The sequence below is a fragment of the Mus caroli genome, unplaced genomic scaffold (assembly GCF_978045245.1).
Source record: "Mus caroli unplaced genomic scaffold, Mus_caroli_1 scaffold_7, whole genome shotgun sequence".
Classification (NCBI taxonomy): domain Eukaryota; kingdom Metazoa; phylum Chordata; class Mammalia; order Rodentia; family Muridae; genus Mus; species Mus caroli.
In genome coordinates, this window is record NW_028227262.1 from 62,244,837 (window position 1) to 62,265,779 (window position 20,943).

At 41.8% G+C, this 20,943-nt stretch overlaps 1 protein-coding gene across 3 annotated transcripts in view; it reads right to left on the minus strand.

Moving 5' to 3' along the window:
• The window catches only part of Gfpt1 (glutamine--fructose-6-phosphate transaminase 1), a 49,691-nt gene that overhangs the window by 14,487 nt on the left and 14,261 nt on the right, over positions 1-20,943 (minus strand). For 2 of the 3 annotated variants that reach the window (XM_021165076.2, XM_085840382.1), the window contains exons 6-14: positions 20,480-20,614; positions 18,769-18,830; positions 17,574-17,653; positions 14,268-14,373; positions 11,674-11,837; positions 10,701-10,796; positions 4,990-5,087; positions 2,156-2,276; positions 1,327-1,484 (exon numbers count right to left, since the gene is read on the minus strand). In XM_021165076.2, the coding sequence (XP_021020735.2) occupies positions 1,327-1,484; positions 2,156-2,276; positions 4,990-5,087; positions 10,701-10,796; positions 11,674-11,837; positions 14,268-14,373; positions 17,574-17,653; positions 18,769-18,830; positions 20,480-20,614 (1,020 nt within the window). Of the gene's footprint in view, positions 1-1,326; positions 1,485-2,155; positions 2,277-4,989; positions 5,088-10,700; positions 10,797-11,673; positions 11,838-14,267; positions 14,374-17,349; positions 17,404-17,573; positions 17,654-18,768; positions 18,831-20,479; positions 20,615-20,943 lie in introns of all 3 variants that reach the window. The other variant, XM_029478737.2, reaches the window with a different exon arrangement.

Sequence of the window (20,943 nt, forward strand, 5' to 3'; positions counted from 1 at the left end):
AGTTACACAGGACAGTGCAAAGCTGTAGAAAAGACTAAGGGTGGAATCTAGACAGTGGGTAGTGGGTGTTAAGGTCACTGTAACCACTCCATGCATGCGAACCTTCATAGTAAAACGAGAGAGGGAAATTAGAGCTCTCGTAAATGAAAGACTTACTCCCTTGCAACTCCTCGTCCTGTATGGCCACACCATGTGGAAGTGCAGTGGTTCCCAACATGCTCTGGATGAGAAGCCTGTGTTCCCACACTGCACCAGGGCTGTCTCAACACGGCTGCAAATAGCTAGCTATGCATTCACCAAGGATGAATTCACATCTTATGATATGAAGAAAATCTACATTTCAGCTATGTGGAAATTATAGTAATACCAAGGCTCTTAAAACAAAAACAAAAAACTCAAAAGAGTTTTAAACAAAAATCATATATTTTCCTACAAAAAGTTTTCCATAATAGTCTTTATAGATTAAAGTCTAAACCACTGACAAATATCTTATTAGAGAATCAACAAAAAATGTTAAGCTTAAGCAGAAAAAAACTAAACTTTCAAAATTATAAAAAGCAACATATTTGTGGAGAGTAATCTTTTATATCAATACAGCTTGCAAAGAGTTGGATATTTCTTACATTTAATCATATCTCAACTTCAGAGAGCAAAGCAGACTTAAACACCTTTAAAACAAAAGTATTTTTAAGCTTCTACAGATGCACTGTCTAAACAGAAACAGATGCTGCCATGTAAGATCTACTTTTAAAATTTAAATAAGTTTTAATGCTGGCCTGGAGAGATGGCTCAGCACTGGCTACTCTTACAGAGGTCCTGAGGTCAATTCCCAGCAACCACATGGTGGCTCACTGCCATCTGTAATGGGATCTTATGCCCTCTTCTGCTGTGTCTGAGGACAGTGAAGGTGTATTCACATACATAAAATAAGTAAGTTTTATTTATTTGACTGTGTGGGGAAGGGAGAGACGGGCATTGTAAGCATGCATGTATCCATACATGAGCTGTGAGTGATCATGCATGTATCAACACATGAGCTGTGAGTGCACACACATGTATCCACACATTAACTGTGAGTGCACATACATGTATCCGTGCAGATGCACAGGAGAACAGGCCATCAGGTGTCCTGCTCTATCAATCTCTGTCATGTTCCCTAAGACACAGTCACTCACTGAACCTGGAGCTAAGTTGATGACTAACAAGCCCCAGGGATTCCTCCTGCTCTCCTCCCTAAGAGAAGAGAGTACAGTAACTGCCCACAGATCAGAGTCTCTTACCAACAGTATGGTTAAGTAACTTCCATGGAAGAAACCAAAAATTTACCTTTGTACTGGCCACGCCAATCTCAGGACCAGCATTAATATGAACCCCGCAATCTGTCTCCCTTGATATAGAACTGCCGACTGTATTTGTGATCCCCACAGTTAAGGCTCCTCTCTCCTTACAGTAACGAAGACCCATCAGGGTGTCAGCTGTCTCGCCTGTGTAAAATGGACAACAGTAACAGAGAGCAGTTTCAGATGATGCAGTTTCATACGCGAAAAACCAACCGACTGCCATGCTTTTAATACTATCACTTGTTTTAAATAAAGCATAAGGCGTGTTCTTATTAAACTTATCCTAGGGCTTGGGTTGAAGAGGCAGGCATATCACTGAGTTGGAAGCCAGCCTGGTCTACCTAGATAAGTTCGGGCCAGCCAAGGCTACATAGTGAGACCCTGTCTCAAACAACAACAAAAACTAGGATTTCTAGGATCAGTTTTTGTTTCTTATCTGAAAATTAAACTCTTTAAGCTATATGTAAAAAAGATGTTCATTTTTACTAAGTCTTAAAGAATGTATTAGTACAAGTGAAGACAATCTGTATTTACCAGGTCATCTGAAATACCAGATTAAATGTCAGGGTTTTTTTGGTTTTTTGGTTTTTTGGGGGTTTTTTGTTTTTTTGAGACAGGGTTTCTCTGTGTAGCCCTGGCTGTCCTGGAACTCACTTTGTAGACCAGGCTGGCCTCGAACTCAGAAATCCGCCTGCCTGGGATTAAAGTCGTGAGCCACCACGCCCTGCTAAGTGTCAGTTTAAAAGATAGGGTTGACTTATTAGGAAACTTGACTTAAAATAACTTTTTCCCCTTCAAATTAAAAATGAACACACCTGATTGACTAATGAAAAAGCAAACATCATCTCGAAAGACTGGAGTGTTTCTATCCAAGAAGTCACTGGCAAGCTCCACCATCACGGGCAGCTCGGTCAGCTCCTCCAGGACCTGGCGGGTCTACAGGGGAAAGAACACACGCTGCCTTAGGACATCCTTTTTCACTGAACTTCTTTGGTCTCCACTTTTCTAATTACAAAGCGAGCACAGAGACGAGAGGGGTAGCTCAGTGGTGAGCACTGGCCTAGCTTGCATAAGGCCCTGGGCCCCACCCCAGCACTGCCACAGAAAAACAAGGCATACATTTGGAAACCACTAAGAAACACAAATTAAAGAAAAAATTTAAAGCATTCACCACCCTACTTCTAAGAGATACGCACTGCTAACTTTCAGTGCAAGTCTTTGAGAAAAACTACCAATGTGGATGCTCTATTTTGTTTAACACTAGACTGATCTGGAACTCAGTACAGACCCAGCTGACCTCAGATCTGCAGTAAGTGCCTGTCCCAGCCTCCTGAGTGCTGGCATTACAGGTGTCAGCCATAATTCCAAGCTCCATGAAACATGCTTACAAGCAAATATATCCACAAATATGAAACATTTGAGCAGAAAAAGCACTGTTCTGAGTCAACTTGTGTATCACTAATTCTCTAATTCTAAACATATAAAATTAAAGTTAAATTGTAATAATGTACATATTCAGTGAAATTTTTAAATGTACTATATGTATAAATAATACTATTTCAAAAATGTGAATACATTTAAGAAGTTCTGTTTAGGGCAGCTCCTTGTTGTCAACTTTGGAGCAATGGAGCATGGTGTGAAAGAGGAAACAACACGCTTGTGTTCAAAGGGAATTCCCAATCCTTTTACTAAGTCTCATTCTCACTAAGTTCCTTTTATTCTAAAGGTCAGAAAATTACAAACAACAGAAAGCAAACCTTCAGGCCCCAGTCTCTTTCAGCCCTACAGATGTACAGGCACATGGTGGAACTTTAGTGCTGATAACAGACACTTTCTTCCTGTCAGCAGCCTGTCACCTGTTCCTCAGGCCAGCCAGCCCTGCCCTGCCTGTCACTAGCCCCCTCTTTTATAGCACATTCCTCCTCTACAGCAACAAAATCACAAAGGCTGGAGCAGGAGAGCAGCTTGCAGAGGACTGAGTTTGTCTCCCAACACCTGTGACTGAGGGCTCACAACCATGCATTCTCCAGCTCCAAGGAACCCTACACGCTCCTGACTTCTCTGAACACCCATCCATCACAAACACACACACACACACACACAAACGGCAAAAGAGAGTTAAGAGGGGGAGGGAAGAAAGAGAGAGAAAGAGAAAGGGGGAAATTTAAACCAAAAACCCCTGCAGAATTGTCTGTATTCCACAGCTCTTACACTTTTGCTTGCCCACAAGCAAACAGAATTGTTCTTCTGTGTTTGGTCCCACAATGCTTCTAGTTTAGTAGTTTTTAAGCAATATGACAGCAACATAAATGCCAAGTATTTGAAAATTAAACGTTCCAATTTTTAATTACTTTTCTGTTGGTGTAATTTATTTGTAACTATTTCTAAGTCAGTTACTGACACTTGCAAGCTATATGTCTTCCTTTAAACAAATGGAAATAAAAAAATTTCCCCCTACATTACAAATGCATTATATTGGCATTTATCTTCAAACAAGCCTAACAACCTACCAGATATTTAAAAATAATGTAACCAAAAAGTATCTCAAACTAATGTGTTGATGAGAAATACTTTACAAATATAGTTAAATATTTTCATCCTAACCTAAAAAAATAACTATTTATGCTGCAAATGCCATTCTATGACCCGAAAGCCCATAAGGCAGTTAAACTCTGGAAGGCATGCTGATTTCTGACCAACTTGAGCATAGGCAGTTGTTACTAGTCGGGTACAGACACACTGAAAGAAGACATGTGTCTGTCACTCGCTCTTGACTACATCATAAAAGTGAACATTCAGTCTAGGATGAATAGAATAAACAGCACTATTTCATAGGCTACTCACAAGAGATTTCTTACGTGCTTTCATTAATTTTGGCACATACATCCCTTATGAAATCTCTCCCTTAGAGAAGACAGATGATTCAGAGAATTCTAACATAGCAATATTTTATACCCAAATTGAGGATCAGAGCTGAATGCAGCAGGAATCAAATGCTTTCTTCTGAGCAGGAAACCTGGTCACAAATGGATGTTATAGAGTTGACCTCATCCACATCTTCCTTAAGGTCTCACTAGCGTCTTTAACTTACTCTCTCTTCATGCTTATGAAATGCCACCTTCTCAGGCCAAGAAGTGTGGGGAGAGGATCTCTGGAAAAGCACAGCTTGCTGACATGTGAAGGCTGGTAACCAGATAATTTCACACGTTCAATAAATGATTGGTGTGGTGGCCCTCACCTACAGAGGCAAGGGGATGTGAGTTCCAGGCCATCCTGGTCTACAAAGTGAATTCCAGGTCACCCAGGACAGCCAGGGTTACACAGAGAAACCCTTAGGGAAACAAAAAAAGGCTCTCAGGGTAAAAAATAAATATTTTGTGTTGCAGCAAATAAAAAATTATTATCATCAACTTTGGAAATTGATCTTAAAGTAAGAGACCTACACAGGCCAGGGTTTAACCTGCCTCCTTATAAAGTAACTACAACTAATGCAATTTATTAAGAGGCCAACATGTCCCAGTTTCTTTACTGACAACCAACATAAGTCCCTTTCACAGATTTCAGCTTTTAAAGGTTATTAGAAATAGGACTGATGTGCCAATATCCTGATTTCAACCCAACATAACTGAAATGTGAAGGGGCCACTTACTGCCACACCAGCGTGGTAACTTGTGCCACAAGCAATAAGAATCAACCGCCGACACCGCTGGATCTCCTTAATGTGATCTTTCAAACCTCCCAAATTCACTGAAATAGAAATTTGTGCATATAATTACTTAGGAAAGATCGATATAAAACAGGGAATCACTTTTCATCAGTCTCCACTGTCAATGTGAAAAATTAATAATACTGTTTTAAGTAATTCATATTCCTTTTTGGAACTGGACCCTCCCCCATCTGCACTCACCTCACCCACCCACCAAGGCGTATAGACAGGCATGGGCTCTACTTTGAGTCACTTTTCATTCCTCTCTGTACATTGAAGACTACCTCAAAGGAAAATTATGGGGATAGAAGCAGCGGGTCAGTTGGCACTAAAAGCTGGATCTGGAGAGAGGATAACAAGAGGGCATAAGGGAGTTTCCAGAATGACTGATCTGTTCTATGTCGTGCCTCCGTTGAAGATATGATTATGGCTGTTACAAAGGTCTATCAAACCCAGAATCTTATCAGGAAGCTGAGACGACAGAGTCATTGACACTAATAATTCAAGATAAAGTAGCCTGGGCAACACAGCAAGATCCTGTCTCCGTAAAAAATTATAACAGAATGTTACATTTAGAATGATGACTTTGGGGCTGGAGAGATGGCTCAGTGGTCCAGAGGACTTGCTGCTCTTGCACAGGATACAAATAAGTTCAGTTCCCAGTCCCCACACAGCAGTTTACAAGCATCTGTAACTCCAGTCCTAGAAGATCTAACACCTTTTTCAGGCACAGGCATGCACACGGTGCACATACCTACATACAGGCAAAACACTCACTCAAAATAAAAATAAGGAAGCCTTTTTGAAAAATAATGTTTTTAAAATGATGAATTTGTGTAGGCGAGATGACTTAGCAAGTAAAGGTGGCCAACCCTGATGGCCTCACTTTACCCCAGACCCACATGACAAAGGAGAGAAATAACTCCGGCAAGCTGTGCTCTGACCTCTCCCTAGATACTATCACACATATATATGTAACCACACACATACACAAAACAACCAATGGAAGAAGATAAGTGATAAAGTAAGACTGGGAAGATAGGCTAACCCATAAATGCTTGTCACACACGCATGAGTTTGATCCCCGGAACCCATTTAAAAGGCTGAGGATGATGGAGTGTGCTTATAATCCTAGCTCTGGGAAGAGTAGGCAGAAGGATTCCTGGGGCTCACCGCCAGCCATGCCAGTCTAATCCATAAATGCCAAGTCTCAGTGAAAGACCCTATCTAAAGAAACAAACAAAACAGGGTGGAATAAGCCTGAGAAACAACACCCAAGGTTGACCTCTGGCTTCTACATCAGCACAAGCAAGCAAGCAAGTGCACATATATATAAATATAAACATATGTGCACACACACACACCCCTCCCTAAACACATGAACATAGGTAGGTACAATCAAATATACAAAATGATTATTTTCATTATGTCTAATTATACTTTAATAAACCTACCTAGAAAATTACATTATGTTTATTTCTACAAACTCCAAACTATGGTAATATATTTTTCTAAGAGCACTTCTTGTCTTCAAAGAGACTAAACTACTGCCAGACCCTGCAGCCATATTTACATTGTTCAGAGATCGTGTAGGACTATGCATTCACCCTGCTAGTCTATGTATATGCAGGCTGTTTAGCCAACCTGCCTTTAAGAGAACAATGTGACCGACTTTACTATGTGTAGGATTTCCCATGCAATCAGGTTTACAACTTAGGCTCAATGCACAGCCTTACTCTTAGGATTATGGACTCTTCCATGGCCGACCGAGAAGAATAACGCACGTGTACTGTGGCAATCATTGCTGAAAGCAGCAGACAGGTTGAAAGCAACCTTAAAACAAACAACACATAAATGTTGGGAGCAACGTGTGCACATTCTATGACCGAATGGTGTTCTGAGTCAGTCAAGTAACTTTTGTTAGGGATAACACAACAAACAGAGAGATCAGACACAACAGAGAAGGAACAGGGACAGACAGATCAGTCCTATACAACAGACATGCTGCCAAGAGGCCACTAGCCACAATGGAGAAGCAGAACTCAAACTTGAGGTTCTTGGTCAAACTACTCCAAGAGGAAGTTCCTGTTCCCATTCCTTAATGCAACAGTGATGCATTTTGGTCCCTTAAGCCACCCCTCAGCCCAGAGAGGTTTTTTAATGTGGTACTGATGTGCATAGAATCCTGCAGTCCTGTTTGTATGCAAGCCCTCTTTTCTCTCAGTCTTTGCCATGGCCACTGACTTAACTGTTCAGTTCCAATGTTGGCCTCACTTGGACTGCTGGGGCATCTCTCCTCTCTGCCCACTTACTGAAATCCTTTGGATCGTCTCTGAAGATGGTGATGGTGACAACAATATTCTCTCAGCAAGTGTGAAGACCTAATTTGGATCTCTAGCACTCACATAAAACATTGGGCACAATGACAGGTGCCTGTAATCCCAGCATTACGAAGATGGAGACCAGCAAGTCCCAACATTAGGAAGGTGGAGCCCAATGATCAGCCAGTGCAGCCAGTCAGTAAGCCCCAGGTTCAGGAGATAAGGTGAAAGGTACTGAGAAAGGCATGCGACCTCTGACCTCCACATTCACACAGACACACCTGCTCATGTGTATTAGCCTCCCAGTCCCCAGACACCACCAAAGTAGAAACCAAACAAAGCAACAACAAAATGGTTGGTTTCCCAAATGACTTGGACTATAAAACCACACTATTCATGGTTTCCAGGTCCCCTGTGAGCATTTCCGGGTTAACTTCTGTGCCTGCTCTTAATCAAAACACAGTGTAAGAGTACAGTGTTTGCACAGGTCTTGGTGTGTGCTACACTTTAGGAAGTATGATGTGTGTTCTGTTGGTAAAATATTGTGTGCTGTTTGAATCCACTGAGAAACTGCCTCTGGAAATGGGGTTTTCCCACCCACCCCACCATTTCAGGCCCAAGAATGTTTGTTCTCTCCAATCTGAAGACAGGATAGCCTTCTAACACTGTGATAGGCACAAGAAAAAAAAACAGCCTAAGAATTTAAAAAATAAAATAAAATAAAAAAACCACTGAGCCCTTGGGAACAGCTCCAAGGAAAAACTATTTCTAACAGATGTTACTACTGTTTCCCCATAATAAACAAGTGTCTGCAGAGGGAGGGAAAAGCTGAAAAGTTAGAACCACCTCACCATCCCAGGTCTGTTTCTGCTCTACCCAATTTGACAATGCCCACTCTTGATCCTCCGAAGCCTCCCCTTACTTGAGGGACCATTTTTTACCCTGACTAAACTCCAGCTGACTGGGTTACAGAAGTCTTCCCAGTCAATTTCTGCTAGACATTTTGATATTTTGTTCTGTCTGTCTATTCATCATTTTCTATTGATTGTCTTCCTTTGGCTTGCCATATACTTCAGAAACTCAGCCATACAAAACCAAATGGATGACTATAAGACAGAAGAAAAAAAAAAAAAAAAAAAAAACAACGCCTGGAGGCTGGGATGAGTCATACAAAAGCAAGATTGGTAACTCCATATAAAACAGACAAATTAGTATGAGAAGGGCACACCTTTAAATCCAGAGGCAGCTGGAGATATGTGAGTCTAAGGCTGGCCTGGTCTTCAAAAGTGAGTTCCAGGCCATTTGGGACTATATAACGCAGACAGTCTACCAGAGAAGGTAGTATTGCAGATGGAGATCAAGAACAGGCATGTTAAGACATGTTTCTTAAACTTAGTCAAGCAAATTCCCTGATGGCTTTTAGGCTAATTCTAGGAGTCCCCCAAGGTCTGAAATGACTTATATACACTGTGTGAGACCCAGGCAGGCCTCTTGCTGCTCCTGCCTCAGCCTGCCACGCATGTCATAATCTAGATAATGCTTTAGTCTAACTCTGACCACATAAGCCATAACTAGGAAATAGAAAGACTTAGGAGGTGGGGTTCCTCAGGATCATCACTGAACGAACACACACAGCCAAGTCTGGCTCCATGAATGACTGGCAATGTGACCTTTGGCAAACATTCAGACTGACAGTTCTGACGTCCTCGAGAACTGCTATCCTGTTTACATTAGACAACTCATATGCATGTAATACACGTAAGAGTTTTAACACAGTAACTGTCTCAGCGCTGGTGTATGACTCAGAAGGAGACGACACACATGGCACATGCAAGGTCCTAGTTTTGTTCCCCAGGATGTGGCACAGAGGGATTAAGACAACACAGTAACCACAGGAATAAAGTTCTCATGAAGTTCTCAAAGTCAGCCTCATTCTCTTCACTTAGCAAACAGGTCTTTTTCCTGACTTAAGTTCCACGAATGCTTTGAGCACTGTGCTCTGGCCCTGGGTCTCCTCGCTCACAGATCTATGTGGTCCTCACGGTCCCACTCCTATTGCTCCCTGCTCCCCATTCTTCCTCTTTTTACTGTGCTCAGACAGATCGACATCGTACTGATATATATAACCCAGGCTCTCCCTCCCCTGGCACCTACAGACCAGATAGCACCCAGACTTTAAAAGCTACTCAGCTTCCATAACAGAGGTGCCCCACTGAGCCCACCGTCCACCTCCTCAGGACAGTTCCTCTCCCCAACTTTCCTAAACTGACTTTTATAACTCTTCAAATCCTAGACCTGGAACATACCCTAAACTACCGAGCATAAGCGTAAGAGAGCATAAGCAGCCTCCTCATGGCTTTCACACCAATGCCCTCAGCTAATGCTCTTCCAGACAGCCCAGTGTTCCCATCTGACCTCCACTTACATCTTCCAAACCTACACCTTCTTACATCGTGAGGCTTCCCCTCATCCCAACATCCCTTTCCTAAACTCAATACTAAACTTTAAACACTTTCTAGTGCTTGGATCATATTTTATATTTATTCAAATTGTTAATTATGTATTCATGATTAAATTATTAAGGGCAAGACTACATCAGAAACTCTGCTATGGTCTACTCCTGTGACATGAGTTGGAGACAAGAGTCCAGTCATGAGGTATCTGTAAGCTGCTGTGGTGTGTGCTCTAGAGACCAGAGCTGCTCTTTGACTTCTGCTTTCAACATGGAGCAAAGTGCAAACATGAAAGACCTCTGCAGAAGTTCGTGATTTGCTACTTATGACAGAAACCTAGGGGCTGGAAAGATGGCTCAGTGGTTAAGAGCACTTGCTGTTATTGCAGAGAACTTGGGTTCTGTTCCCAGAGCACACATGATGGCTCCCAACTATATCACACTCCTGTTCCAGTTCCTCTTCTAATCTCCAAAAGAATCAGGCACAAATGTGGTACACATATTATACAGGCAGGCAGACAAAGGGCCCAAGGTCTGACAACCACAGCAAGGACCTAGTGTGTGACAGTCACCTCTTAGTGGGATTACGCACATTCACACTGTGAGCCCCAGCCCTGCTATCCAACTCTAGAACTCTCCAACATACCCAGTGGAAACTACCTAGGAGACCATGACTCTCCACCACTCCCCCAGCACCTGTCCCCATCAGCCCACTTTCTGTCCCCAAATCTGAGCTGACTCAACCAACACACAGTGCAATCGCACTTTGATACCTGGCAATCTCAGCTGTTCCACAGATCTATAAGAAGGACAATAAATTGTCAGGTTGCTAATGGCACTCCCCCAGGAGACTTAAATGACAAAATACAAAATGTCATTACCAGTGTAGTCGTCAAAATTGACTCTTCCTCTCATTGTGTTCACAACGGATTCTGGCTGCTCAAAAATTTCCTTCTGCATAAATGAACTAAAGTTGCCTACAAAAATAAAAATTATATAATTAAAACAACAGTAAATAAGCTAAGAAATCTGTACACAATCAACTATCTCTTCAATATAAACACACTATCTCAAGGTAATCTTGAGAGATGAAACAAAGGCCATGCAACAAGGGATTTTCATTCAGACTGACTTCTTAAAAGCCTGGATGAGTATTTCCACTCTACATGAGAAACAAACAAGGAAGAAAGCCACTTTATTTGCTTAGTAGCTAAAATTCATAGTTATACAAAAATAGGGGCAGAGGATAAATTTTTTAGTCAAATTTAAGTTCAAATGATCAAGCTAACCTTTACTATGTCAACCGGGAAAACTTCTTACTTATAAATAAGATCAATATTTACTTCCTTGAATGAACTGTAATATGGCTCATGGGACTTTGAGGACAGTAGCTCTATGATATAATCCCTACTACAGCACAGTCAGAAAGGAGAATATAAACCCTAACAGTTAATGGCAGTACACATTATGTGGGGCACACAGGTATCAGGCACTATTCTAAGAGCTTGTGTAGATCAGCCTTCTTGATCCTCAAACCTTAATGTGATAGATTCTATTTCTCCCTCTCAATACATGAGAAGGCTGAAGCACAGAGAGAATATAACAAGAGTACTGAACAGACATGAGGCATACTTACCCTTACAAAGCATCTTTAAACATTTGGTACTCCCTCCTTCTTACAAAGTTAAAAACAAACCACGAGTTAGATTCAAGAACTACTCTAAGACCAGCAGACCGTTTCTCCAGAGGCCATCCACTCATCATATGGAAGACTCCACAGCTTCATCAGCTGTAAGGGAAGCAGGAGCTTCCTTTCTTGAAGCATCCCAAGTCCTAGCATTACAAGGTACTCACCCTTCATGATCTGCTGGAGCTCCATCTGGAGAGTTTGCACAGCTCGGCCAGGATGGTCTCCTGCAGTTCGTTTAATTCGGTGGATAGAGAGACGGCCATCCACCACTGCTGCAACATCATCATCTTCCAGAAAGATGACACGATTGGTGTGCTCTATCACGGCACTACAAAATGGTCAAGGAGATGTTATCAATAACCAAAGATAGAATGCATGGACCAAGCTCAAACATCAACTCTCATCTTATACCACATGTCAATGCCTTCGCTTCCTACAGGGCCTTATTAAACATGTGGTCACTGTGAACAAAAAAGTGAAGTGGCCCTTTACATAGCAACCTAACCAGCAGTTCATCAAAATGAAAATGCAAGGCTATTTCTGCTTCCTGCCAACTCTCACCTAAGCCTGCCATTTTAACCACTAAGTGTTTCTGAACGATACCTTCCATGTCACTGCCACTGCTGAGTACAAGCTGTCATCAGCTCTGGCTGGCTTCTGCAGCATCCCTAAGTATCCACTACTTTCTCTCACCTCTCTGTTCTCTTTTCTGCCCAAGTCAACAGCAAAAGGTGATGCAAATCAAGAGAATTTCCTTCACCCAACAAATCATTTTTCAGGCTTCTTCTGGCACTCAGGAGAACCTCAAACTGCCATGCACATCCCAGCAAGTGTCCTTGATTCTCTTCAAGCTGCTTGACGCCCTTTGCGCCCTTTGCAAGCTCACAGTGAGTGCTCATCCCAACCTTTCACCTAAGCATCTCCTGATCCCCTCAGCTCAGATTGAGCTTCGTTGTCTTAAAAAAAGATCTACTGTCAGACGTGGTGGCACACGCCTTTAATCCCAGCACTTGGGAGGCAGAGGCAGGCAGATTTCTGAGTTCAAGGCCAGCCTGGGCTACGGGCTACGCAGAGAAACCCTGTCTCAAAAAAAAAAAAAAAAAAAAACCAAAACCAAAACCAAAACCAAACAAAAAAATCTACTAACAAGGGGTTAAGGGAGCATGCTATAGGAACTATGTAGCTCTTGTCACAGTAGGAACTCCACAGAGATGCTTTAAAATGTGTCTCCCCTACTATGGCAGTCCAAGTAGTATTTTTATTGTACCATTCTCCTGAGACTAGCATATGGTGTTGTAGGATGTTTGATAACACTGTGAACCCCAAGATTGTGGTATTTACTGAAAGAAACTGTTTCTAGTTGTGATGTGGCTCAGCCCTCAACACATGCCTTTAATCCTTCCAGCTGGAATACAGACATGCTCTTACTACAAACCTTTAATCCCAAACAATGAAAGTAAAGTTAGTTTGTAGAGGGAAGCATGCAAGTTTGAAAGTGATATCTAATTGAGAGGCAGACAAAGTGACAAATTAGAGAAAGATTTGACAGACTAGGATATACTCAATTCTCAGAAAAGAGAGAGAAATGGGAAGCTACTTAAGACAACAGTGCAGAGAAGGGTGGGGCTGGGGGTCAGTTTTCCCAGAACAGTTCTATAGAGACAAGTTGTAGAGAGAACAAGCTAGACCCAGGTGAAGACAGAACAAGTCAGAGAATGAGAAGGAGCCAGAAGATAAAATAGATTGCCCAAGTTAGTAAGTTGCCAAGCAGAGTAATGCAGGAAGCCGAGATAGAAGACAGATTGAATCAGTCAGTTTGAAGAGTTTGAGGCAGAATAACTGAGTTAAACCAGCCAGCCAGAGATCTGAAAGAATTACTCAGAAGGGTGAGGCAGTCTCAGAGGTGGAAAACAATCTAGGTCTAGATTAGATTGTACAGAGGCTAGAAGCTTCCAGGGCAAGTTCTAGGTTAGCACACTGAAGCAGTAAGCCTTGGAGACAACAATTATTATAGAAGAATAAAATTACTTTTACAATATGGCTCTGCTAATAAGCATGTAAGAATGAATATTAATATTCTTCAGCAATCCCGAGTTTGAGTCTTGACTATCAACTCTGTAATAAACCTGCTTACTGACAGCAAAGACAAATTTGAAAATTCTAGAAGACAGTAAAGTTTGCTTCTCAGATAATACATTCCCTGAAGTACTGAGCAGTATCATTCTCATTTCCTCTCATGTCCAGTCCCAGCGAGTGAATCCAGTCTCTGCAGACAATGGGTGGTTCTACTTTATCCCCACTCCTACAGTATTGGAATTACCAATGCCTCTAAATAGTCTGCTTTCTTTTACATTTTCAGTCTTCCTTTGTTGAAGAACTATGCTGTAAGTTAACTTGAAATGTAAAAGCTAAATGCCCAAAACTTTAAATGCTGGGAAAGTGACCCCTCCTCCCTACAATACTTAGGCCCACCTCCCAGAAACAAAACAAAACAAACAAAAACTCCAGAGTAAAGGCATCAGGTCTCTAAGAATACACACGTAAAGTGGCCATCATGCTCTGAAGTAGGAGGAAGTGTTTATTGTCCCAAGCCTCACAAGATGAGCGCAACTGTCTCAACTTCCATGCAGTGGCAAGCTGCTTGCTTGCTTAGCATTCGAAGTCAGTTCTATTCTCAGCACTTAGATTTTTGCAAAATACAGTCATGGTTTGGAGAAGTTTTCCTGAAAATTCTCTTGACTCAATGAAGGCAACTCACCTTGCATCAGAAGCAAAGTAATATTCAACTGCCTTTTCCTCAACAGGGAACAGGCATGTCGTGCTGTCCACACGGGAAAGACCGCAGCTTCCTTTCTTGTCTTTGCCTAGATAGAGCACAGAGGTTAGGTACAATTAGCAAGCACAGAAAATCATGCTACAGTTTAGAAACAGGCACAACTGTTCATAAAGTCAACAACAAAAAGCTGAGCAGCCAAAAAACTCAGCAGTTCTCAGTGAGGTGGCTCACTGGGCTCCATGCACTAAGCAAGTGAGAACAGACAGAGAAGGCAGAGACACAGCACCCGCAAAGCCTTCATGGCAGAAAACAGTGCTGCACTGTAAACTCCATAAAGTCATTTCTTTTCAACCAGAAATCCAAAACTTTATTAATAATAACTTTAAAACTCTAGGGGCTGCAGGGCTAGAGACATGTCTCGGAGGTAAAGAACACGCACTGCTACTGCAAGAGGACCCAAGCTGGGTTCTCAGCATCCACATGGTGGCTCACATTTATCTGTAATTCTAACTCCAAGGGCTCAGACTCCCTCTTCTGCCTCCTGGGTACCAGGTACTCTTGTGATGCACATAAATACATGCAGGCAAAACAGTCATACACAAGACTTTTAAATTAAAAAAAAAATATTGTGCAATGAAAAATAAAGACCAAAAGACAGACTAGTAACAAATTATTTTTTTAAAAAGAAAAAACCTGTCTAGATTTTTATCAGCAAGTCAACCCAGCAAATTAGGCCTAGAATATTCATTAATATCAAAGCAAAGGGAGACGATGAGATGGCTCATTGGGTAAAGACTAGCCATTAAGCATGAAGACCTGAGTTCAAGCCCAGGTCTCACATGATGCTTGTGGTGTGTAGACATATACATACATATAAGCAAACACTCATACATAAAATAATCTCAAAAAATTTTAAAAGAAATCCTTTTTTAAAAAAAAACCATACTGAGTTGTTTCTAAAGAGAGTAAAGTCATATGTGTATGCCTCTAATCCTAGTACTCTAGACGTTGAGGCAGGAATATCAACATCTCAGCTATACAGTAAGACTTTGTCTCAACACACAAAATCTAAATTGAACAGCCCCAGAACAACATTTAAAATTACAACCTGCTATGTCTCTAAAATGTCCTAAGGCTGAGCATCCCTCCAAATTCTTGTGAGCTCATTGTTAAGAGAAGCATCTCCGATTGAAATATGTAAAAGAAACTGGGATGTCACTGACTATAAATGTCTATAAATTCTTTTTCATATGGAAATTCTCTCGCTCAAATGAAACTGTTTTCCAGTAGGAATAGGTGGTGGCTTTAAGATGAAGACAATGACAAAAGCCTGAAAGTCGGTCCACAGCTCTCTCTATAGCCCTCCCACCAAGCCTGATCTCTTGTCGTGACAGCATGGCACTGGGCTCCACACCATCTGTCTACTAGAACTAGAGAAACACAGCTATCTAGGGTCATCCCGTAGGAAAAATGTTTCTTCCAATTTTTGAAGCCCTCACCTAAGTGTTTGTTTGTTTGTTTGTTTGTTTGTTTGTTTGTTTGTTTGTTTTTTCGAGACAGGGCTTCTCTTTGTAGCCCTGGCTGTCCTGGAACTCACTTTGTAGAACAGGCTGGCCTCCAACTCAGAAATCCGCCTGCCTCTGCCTCCCAAATGCTGGGATTAAAGGCGTACGCCACCACCGCCCAGCCTAACACAGCCTATAAGATGGCACTCGTGGAACAGAGGCAGTGCGGATGCAGGAGCCTGGAGCTGTGGACTCAGACTCGGCTCTCACTGTGGGACTGGTCTTTTTTTGGGAACAGTGGGAGAGAAGTGAGACAGCGGAAAAAGGAGCACTGTCAGGCACAAAAGGCTGCTTAAAGAAACAAGTACAACACAAAACCCAGAGCCATCCAAAGATGAGCAGGCTCGGCATTCTTTTGGTAACCGTTATTCTACAAACCAAAAACTACATATTAATCGTTAAGGTTTCACTTCTCTGAAGCCAGCATTCCCCTACCTTTCACATGGAAAGCCCTCAGCAGTTAGTAAACAAACAAAAGGTACACTGTTGTTCTCTCTGTGTGTAAGTCACTAAAATGGTTCAGGGTCTGCATAAAAGCAGACCAGGTGTGGGAGCACACTGCAGCACTCGGGAGGCACAGTCAAAGCTATGAGCTAAAGGTTAACCTAGGCTACATAGAGTATGTGAGTTAGTGCAGGCTATACAAGATCCTGTTTCAACCTCCTCTCAAAAAACAGAAAGAAGTAAAGAACCTGGTACTACAGAGATGGCTAAGAGGATTTCCTGTTCTTTCAGAAGACCAAGGTTCAGTTCCCTGAACCCGGATCAGGCAGCTCAGAAACACCTATGACTCCATCCCCAGGGGATCTGATGCCTCTGGCCTCCCAAGGTACCTTCACTCTCATCCACACACCCACATGCAGACACACATGCCTATATATAATAAAAATAAATAAAAATTAAAAATAATCTTAAAAAAAAAAACCAACCAGCCTAGGGGCTGAGGGCTGGGAGCTGGGGATACAGGCCAGCGGTAGAATACTTCCCTAGCATATATATGGCTCTGGTTTTGAATGCCACCCCAGGACCAATAAATAATGATAAACCCTCAAACATAAAAAATAAAGTATGGCTCCAAATTAAATAAAATCAATCATAATATCAATGTAAATATAACAGTAAAATGTCACGTACTAAATAAAGACCATTTAAATCTAGTTCAGTCAAGAGTGAGGCTAAGTCTCAGGAAATGGCTGCATACTTCACTGTTCCTTTCCCAATCTAAGCATGCATCTATATCATTTTAAAACAGTAAGGAGAAAAAAAAAGCCTTTATTTGAAATATTCCTCAAACCTCCCATTTTGCAAAACAGTTATTAAATAATGTAACTTTGGAAACGGCAAAAGCAAACAGACAAGATGTATCCTGCAAATTAGAAAAGTGCCAAAACATCCCCATAAAGTAAGCGCAGTTTAGAGCTTCAGTTTATTTCAAAAACAAAGAATTAGTAAATGAAGGAAGCAGGAGAAATCCTTCCATCCATGCAGTGCATTCCCACCTCGTTCTGCCTGTGATCCCCACCATGTGCACTGGGATCCAATCTGAGTCCTAGCTAAGGATGTACAACAGAGAAAAATTCTCTCGTCAGTGTTCACAACAAGCTTTCTCTGTCCAGACAGAACTATGTAATTGTCTGCACAGTACACACAGATCCACCAGAGAACATTCACTGCAGCATATGGAGCAGGGTCTCAGAGCTCCCGCACCGAACTTACAACTTACCTGTTCTGTACAGAATCGGAATGTGATCTGTAGAAAGCTTATGTTCACTCCGCACACCAATCAAGAGAGGGCTACCTCGCCTGAAACGCAATGAGTCAGAATCAAACCTTCTCCATAAATAATGCACTAACAATACACATTTTAAGTATGAATTCAAAATTCATTTTAATTTGAAATTTAATGCTCTTCAAGTGATTTAATTTTCCCTCTGAATTGAACTATAAAATAACTACATTAGAAAACTGAGTCCCCAGGCCACACCTGCCTACTTCTAATAAACAATTTTCAATTGGCAAATTACAATTGCATTAAAATCTCACTGAGACAGTGAAGCCCTTCCTCTGTGGCTGCTTTCATTCAAGCCTGACAGTGGCTCTGAGTGCTGGCAGGGAGGCCATGTGTCCCAACACACTCAAATATTTCCTATCTGACCCACTCCGCTAACTCATATCTTCTAACACTATATTTTAAACTGTTCTTTTAATGTGAAGAACTTTTCATTGTGCACAGACACCAACACATCCTTCGACATCCTGCTTCCGATTAAAGATGGCCTTCTGCTTTCAGATCGTCTGGGAATGTGTAATAAAAGCCTGAAAAACCACTCAGGTTCTTCTTCCTTTTTTTTTTAAGATTTATTTATTTATTATGTATAGTGCTCTGCTTGCATGTATGACTGCAGGCCAGAAGAGGGCACCAGATCTCATTATAGATGGTTTTGAGCCCGCGTGTGGTTGCTGGGATTTGAACTCAGGACCTCTGGAAGGGCAGCCAGTGCTATTAACCTCTGAGCTATCTCTCCAGCCCCCCAGATCTTAAATGTTCTTACTGCCCTAAGAATTTCATGATCATTTCTAAATATCCTAGCAAAACCAGTGGTTCTACAATTCCTTCGGAATCTGTCTGACACACATTTCCAAAAAATATGGAGAAAGTTAATGCTTTGGGTATGAAATTTAAAAATATTCCATATCCAAATTCATAAAGAGCCACCGTGCTCACCAAAGACAAATCACAATGCCAAAATGTGTTCTCTTTCCTAAGAGACTCTGTTAAAGAGAGAAGGAACAGTGAATAAAAATAGACCTCCACGGAAACGGTGAAGGGCCACCCACAGGTTACTGAGAAGTACCCTGTAACCTGAATGTTTCAACACGCATGTCAGTGTTAGTCCTTAAAAGAAAACCTATTGTACCTTGTGCCAACTGCTTGCCCGGGAAAATGGACACTTTTAAACACAAGAGCAAAGGCGCCTTCCTATGGGGGAAAGAAGCGTCAGTATTCTCGTTAGCAATTCTCAAACAAAACATTTCAGACATACAGCATTCTGCTCAGACACTTCTGTTCACGCTTGTGCTCTTTTGAATTAGTTTTTAACAAGTCTCCATTTTAGATGCCGCAGCAAGATCTCCCTAATATCCAAGCCCGCATCTTAGGTAGACACTGACTCCTGAGCTCTGATGTGAGCAAACCCTTATCACCAAGCTTCCGTTCCAATACTCAATGAAAAAGCGGAGCACCTGGAAAGTCACCTGTGTGCCTAGCATGTTTCTCAACAGACACATCTGTGTCAGACTACTTGTCTGTTCAGGAAGGAAGAGCCAACAGAGTCAAGCTCCACATCCAAAACCCGTCACACCCACTACCACTACCTCCATCCTACACCCTCAGTTTGGACTTGACAACTATACACAACCGTAGTTATTAAAATGAGGTGGAGAGATGGCTCCCTGTTAACACCCGCCTCTGCACGTGTGTACACAGGTTCACGCATGTAGGCACACTGGAGCACCACCCACCCTATACACACCCACATACCAACAAAAAAGAAAAACCAACATACATGTAGATGTTAGAGGACAATGGTTCTGGAGTTGGTTCTCTCCTCTGTGAATTCTGGAGAGCAAGCTCAGGTTGTCAGCCTTGCACAGCAATTTGTCTACTGAGCTATTTTGTCACTAACACTTACTTACTTTTTACCCTCTAACTACAGTGAAATAGTTAGGATATAGCTACTGTAAAATAAATAGAATGGTAAATCCAGGGAAAGCAAGTTACTAAGTCAAAAAACAGTTTTACAAAATTCTCTGCATTGAATTGTGTGTGCGCACATGTGTGTGTCTATGTGCGTCTGGGAATGGGTAATAAAAGCCTAAAAAAGCACTCAGGAGACCAGCACAGGGCTGGGGAGATGGCTCTGTTGGAAAAATGCTACCCACACAGCATGAGTTCCGCCTCCTTGTACATGAAAGATAAGCAACAACAGTTTTAAGATACCCAATGCCAGTCTCCTGCCTTCACTCACACTCACACACACACACACACACACACACACACACACACACACGTTGACAATAAAATATCTCACAAATATAGCTGTCTAATGTTAGACTCCTATGAGTTAAAAAAAAAAAACAGCATAGTTCCTGTTCATTAAACATTTTAAGAAAGCTACTTGAAATTAATATTAGCATAATTACTTTTTCTTGCATGTTTGAGTGTGCTAGGCACATTTATTAGTATGTGTGTGGGAACACATGGTTGTGGTTATAAATGGGGGTGTGCAGGTACATGTGTGAGTATGGGTAGAAGCCAGATGTTTGAGCTAGCTGTCTCCTTCCACTGCTCTGTGCCGTACATACCAAGGTAGGGTCTCTCACTTGAACCCACAATTTGCTGCCTCACTAATGTAGCCAACCAGACAGCTCGATGCAAAATCCAGGCCCACCACCTCCTGGGAGCTGGAACTGCAAAGAGGCCACCATAGCCACCCAGCACTTATGTGGGTGCTGGGGACCTGAACTCCGGTCCTCACACTTGCATTGCGAGTGCTTTCCTGATGAGTTATCTCCTCAGCTAGTCCTGACACAAGAATCTTTATGTGGTGTTATGGTATGGTTTAATACCAATTGTTGGATAACTCTCTCCACCAAGGTGGTAAAACTGACGTCCTGGCTCTCCCAGTTGTCATACATGTACTTGACGAGCTTGGCAATGGTTTCTGTGTCCGTTTCAGATTCAAAGTCATAGCCTTTGCTTTCCTGCAAGGAGAGAAAAGGGAAAAAAGTCACACTTAAATATATACAATGTTAACTATTTTTTTAATTTAATGGTCCCTTTCTATTCACTTTAAAAAAAAAAAACATTATCTTTTTTCATTCTATTTTATGCATTTATGTATGTCTGTGCATGAATATGACTGGTGCCCTCAGCTCAGAAGGCATCAGATCCCCTGAAAGTAGAGTTGCAGACAGTTGTTTTTCATCCTGTGGGTGATGGGAATCTAGTCTTCTGAAGAGCAATATGTATTCTAAACCACTGGGCCAGCTCTCCAGCCCCCAGGCAGCAAATATTTTGTAGGATTTTTTTT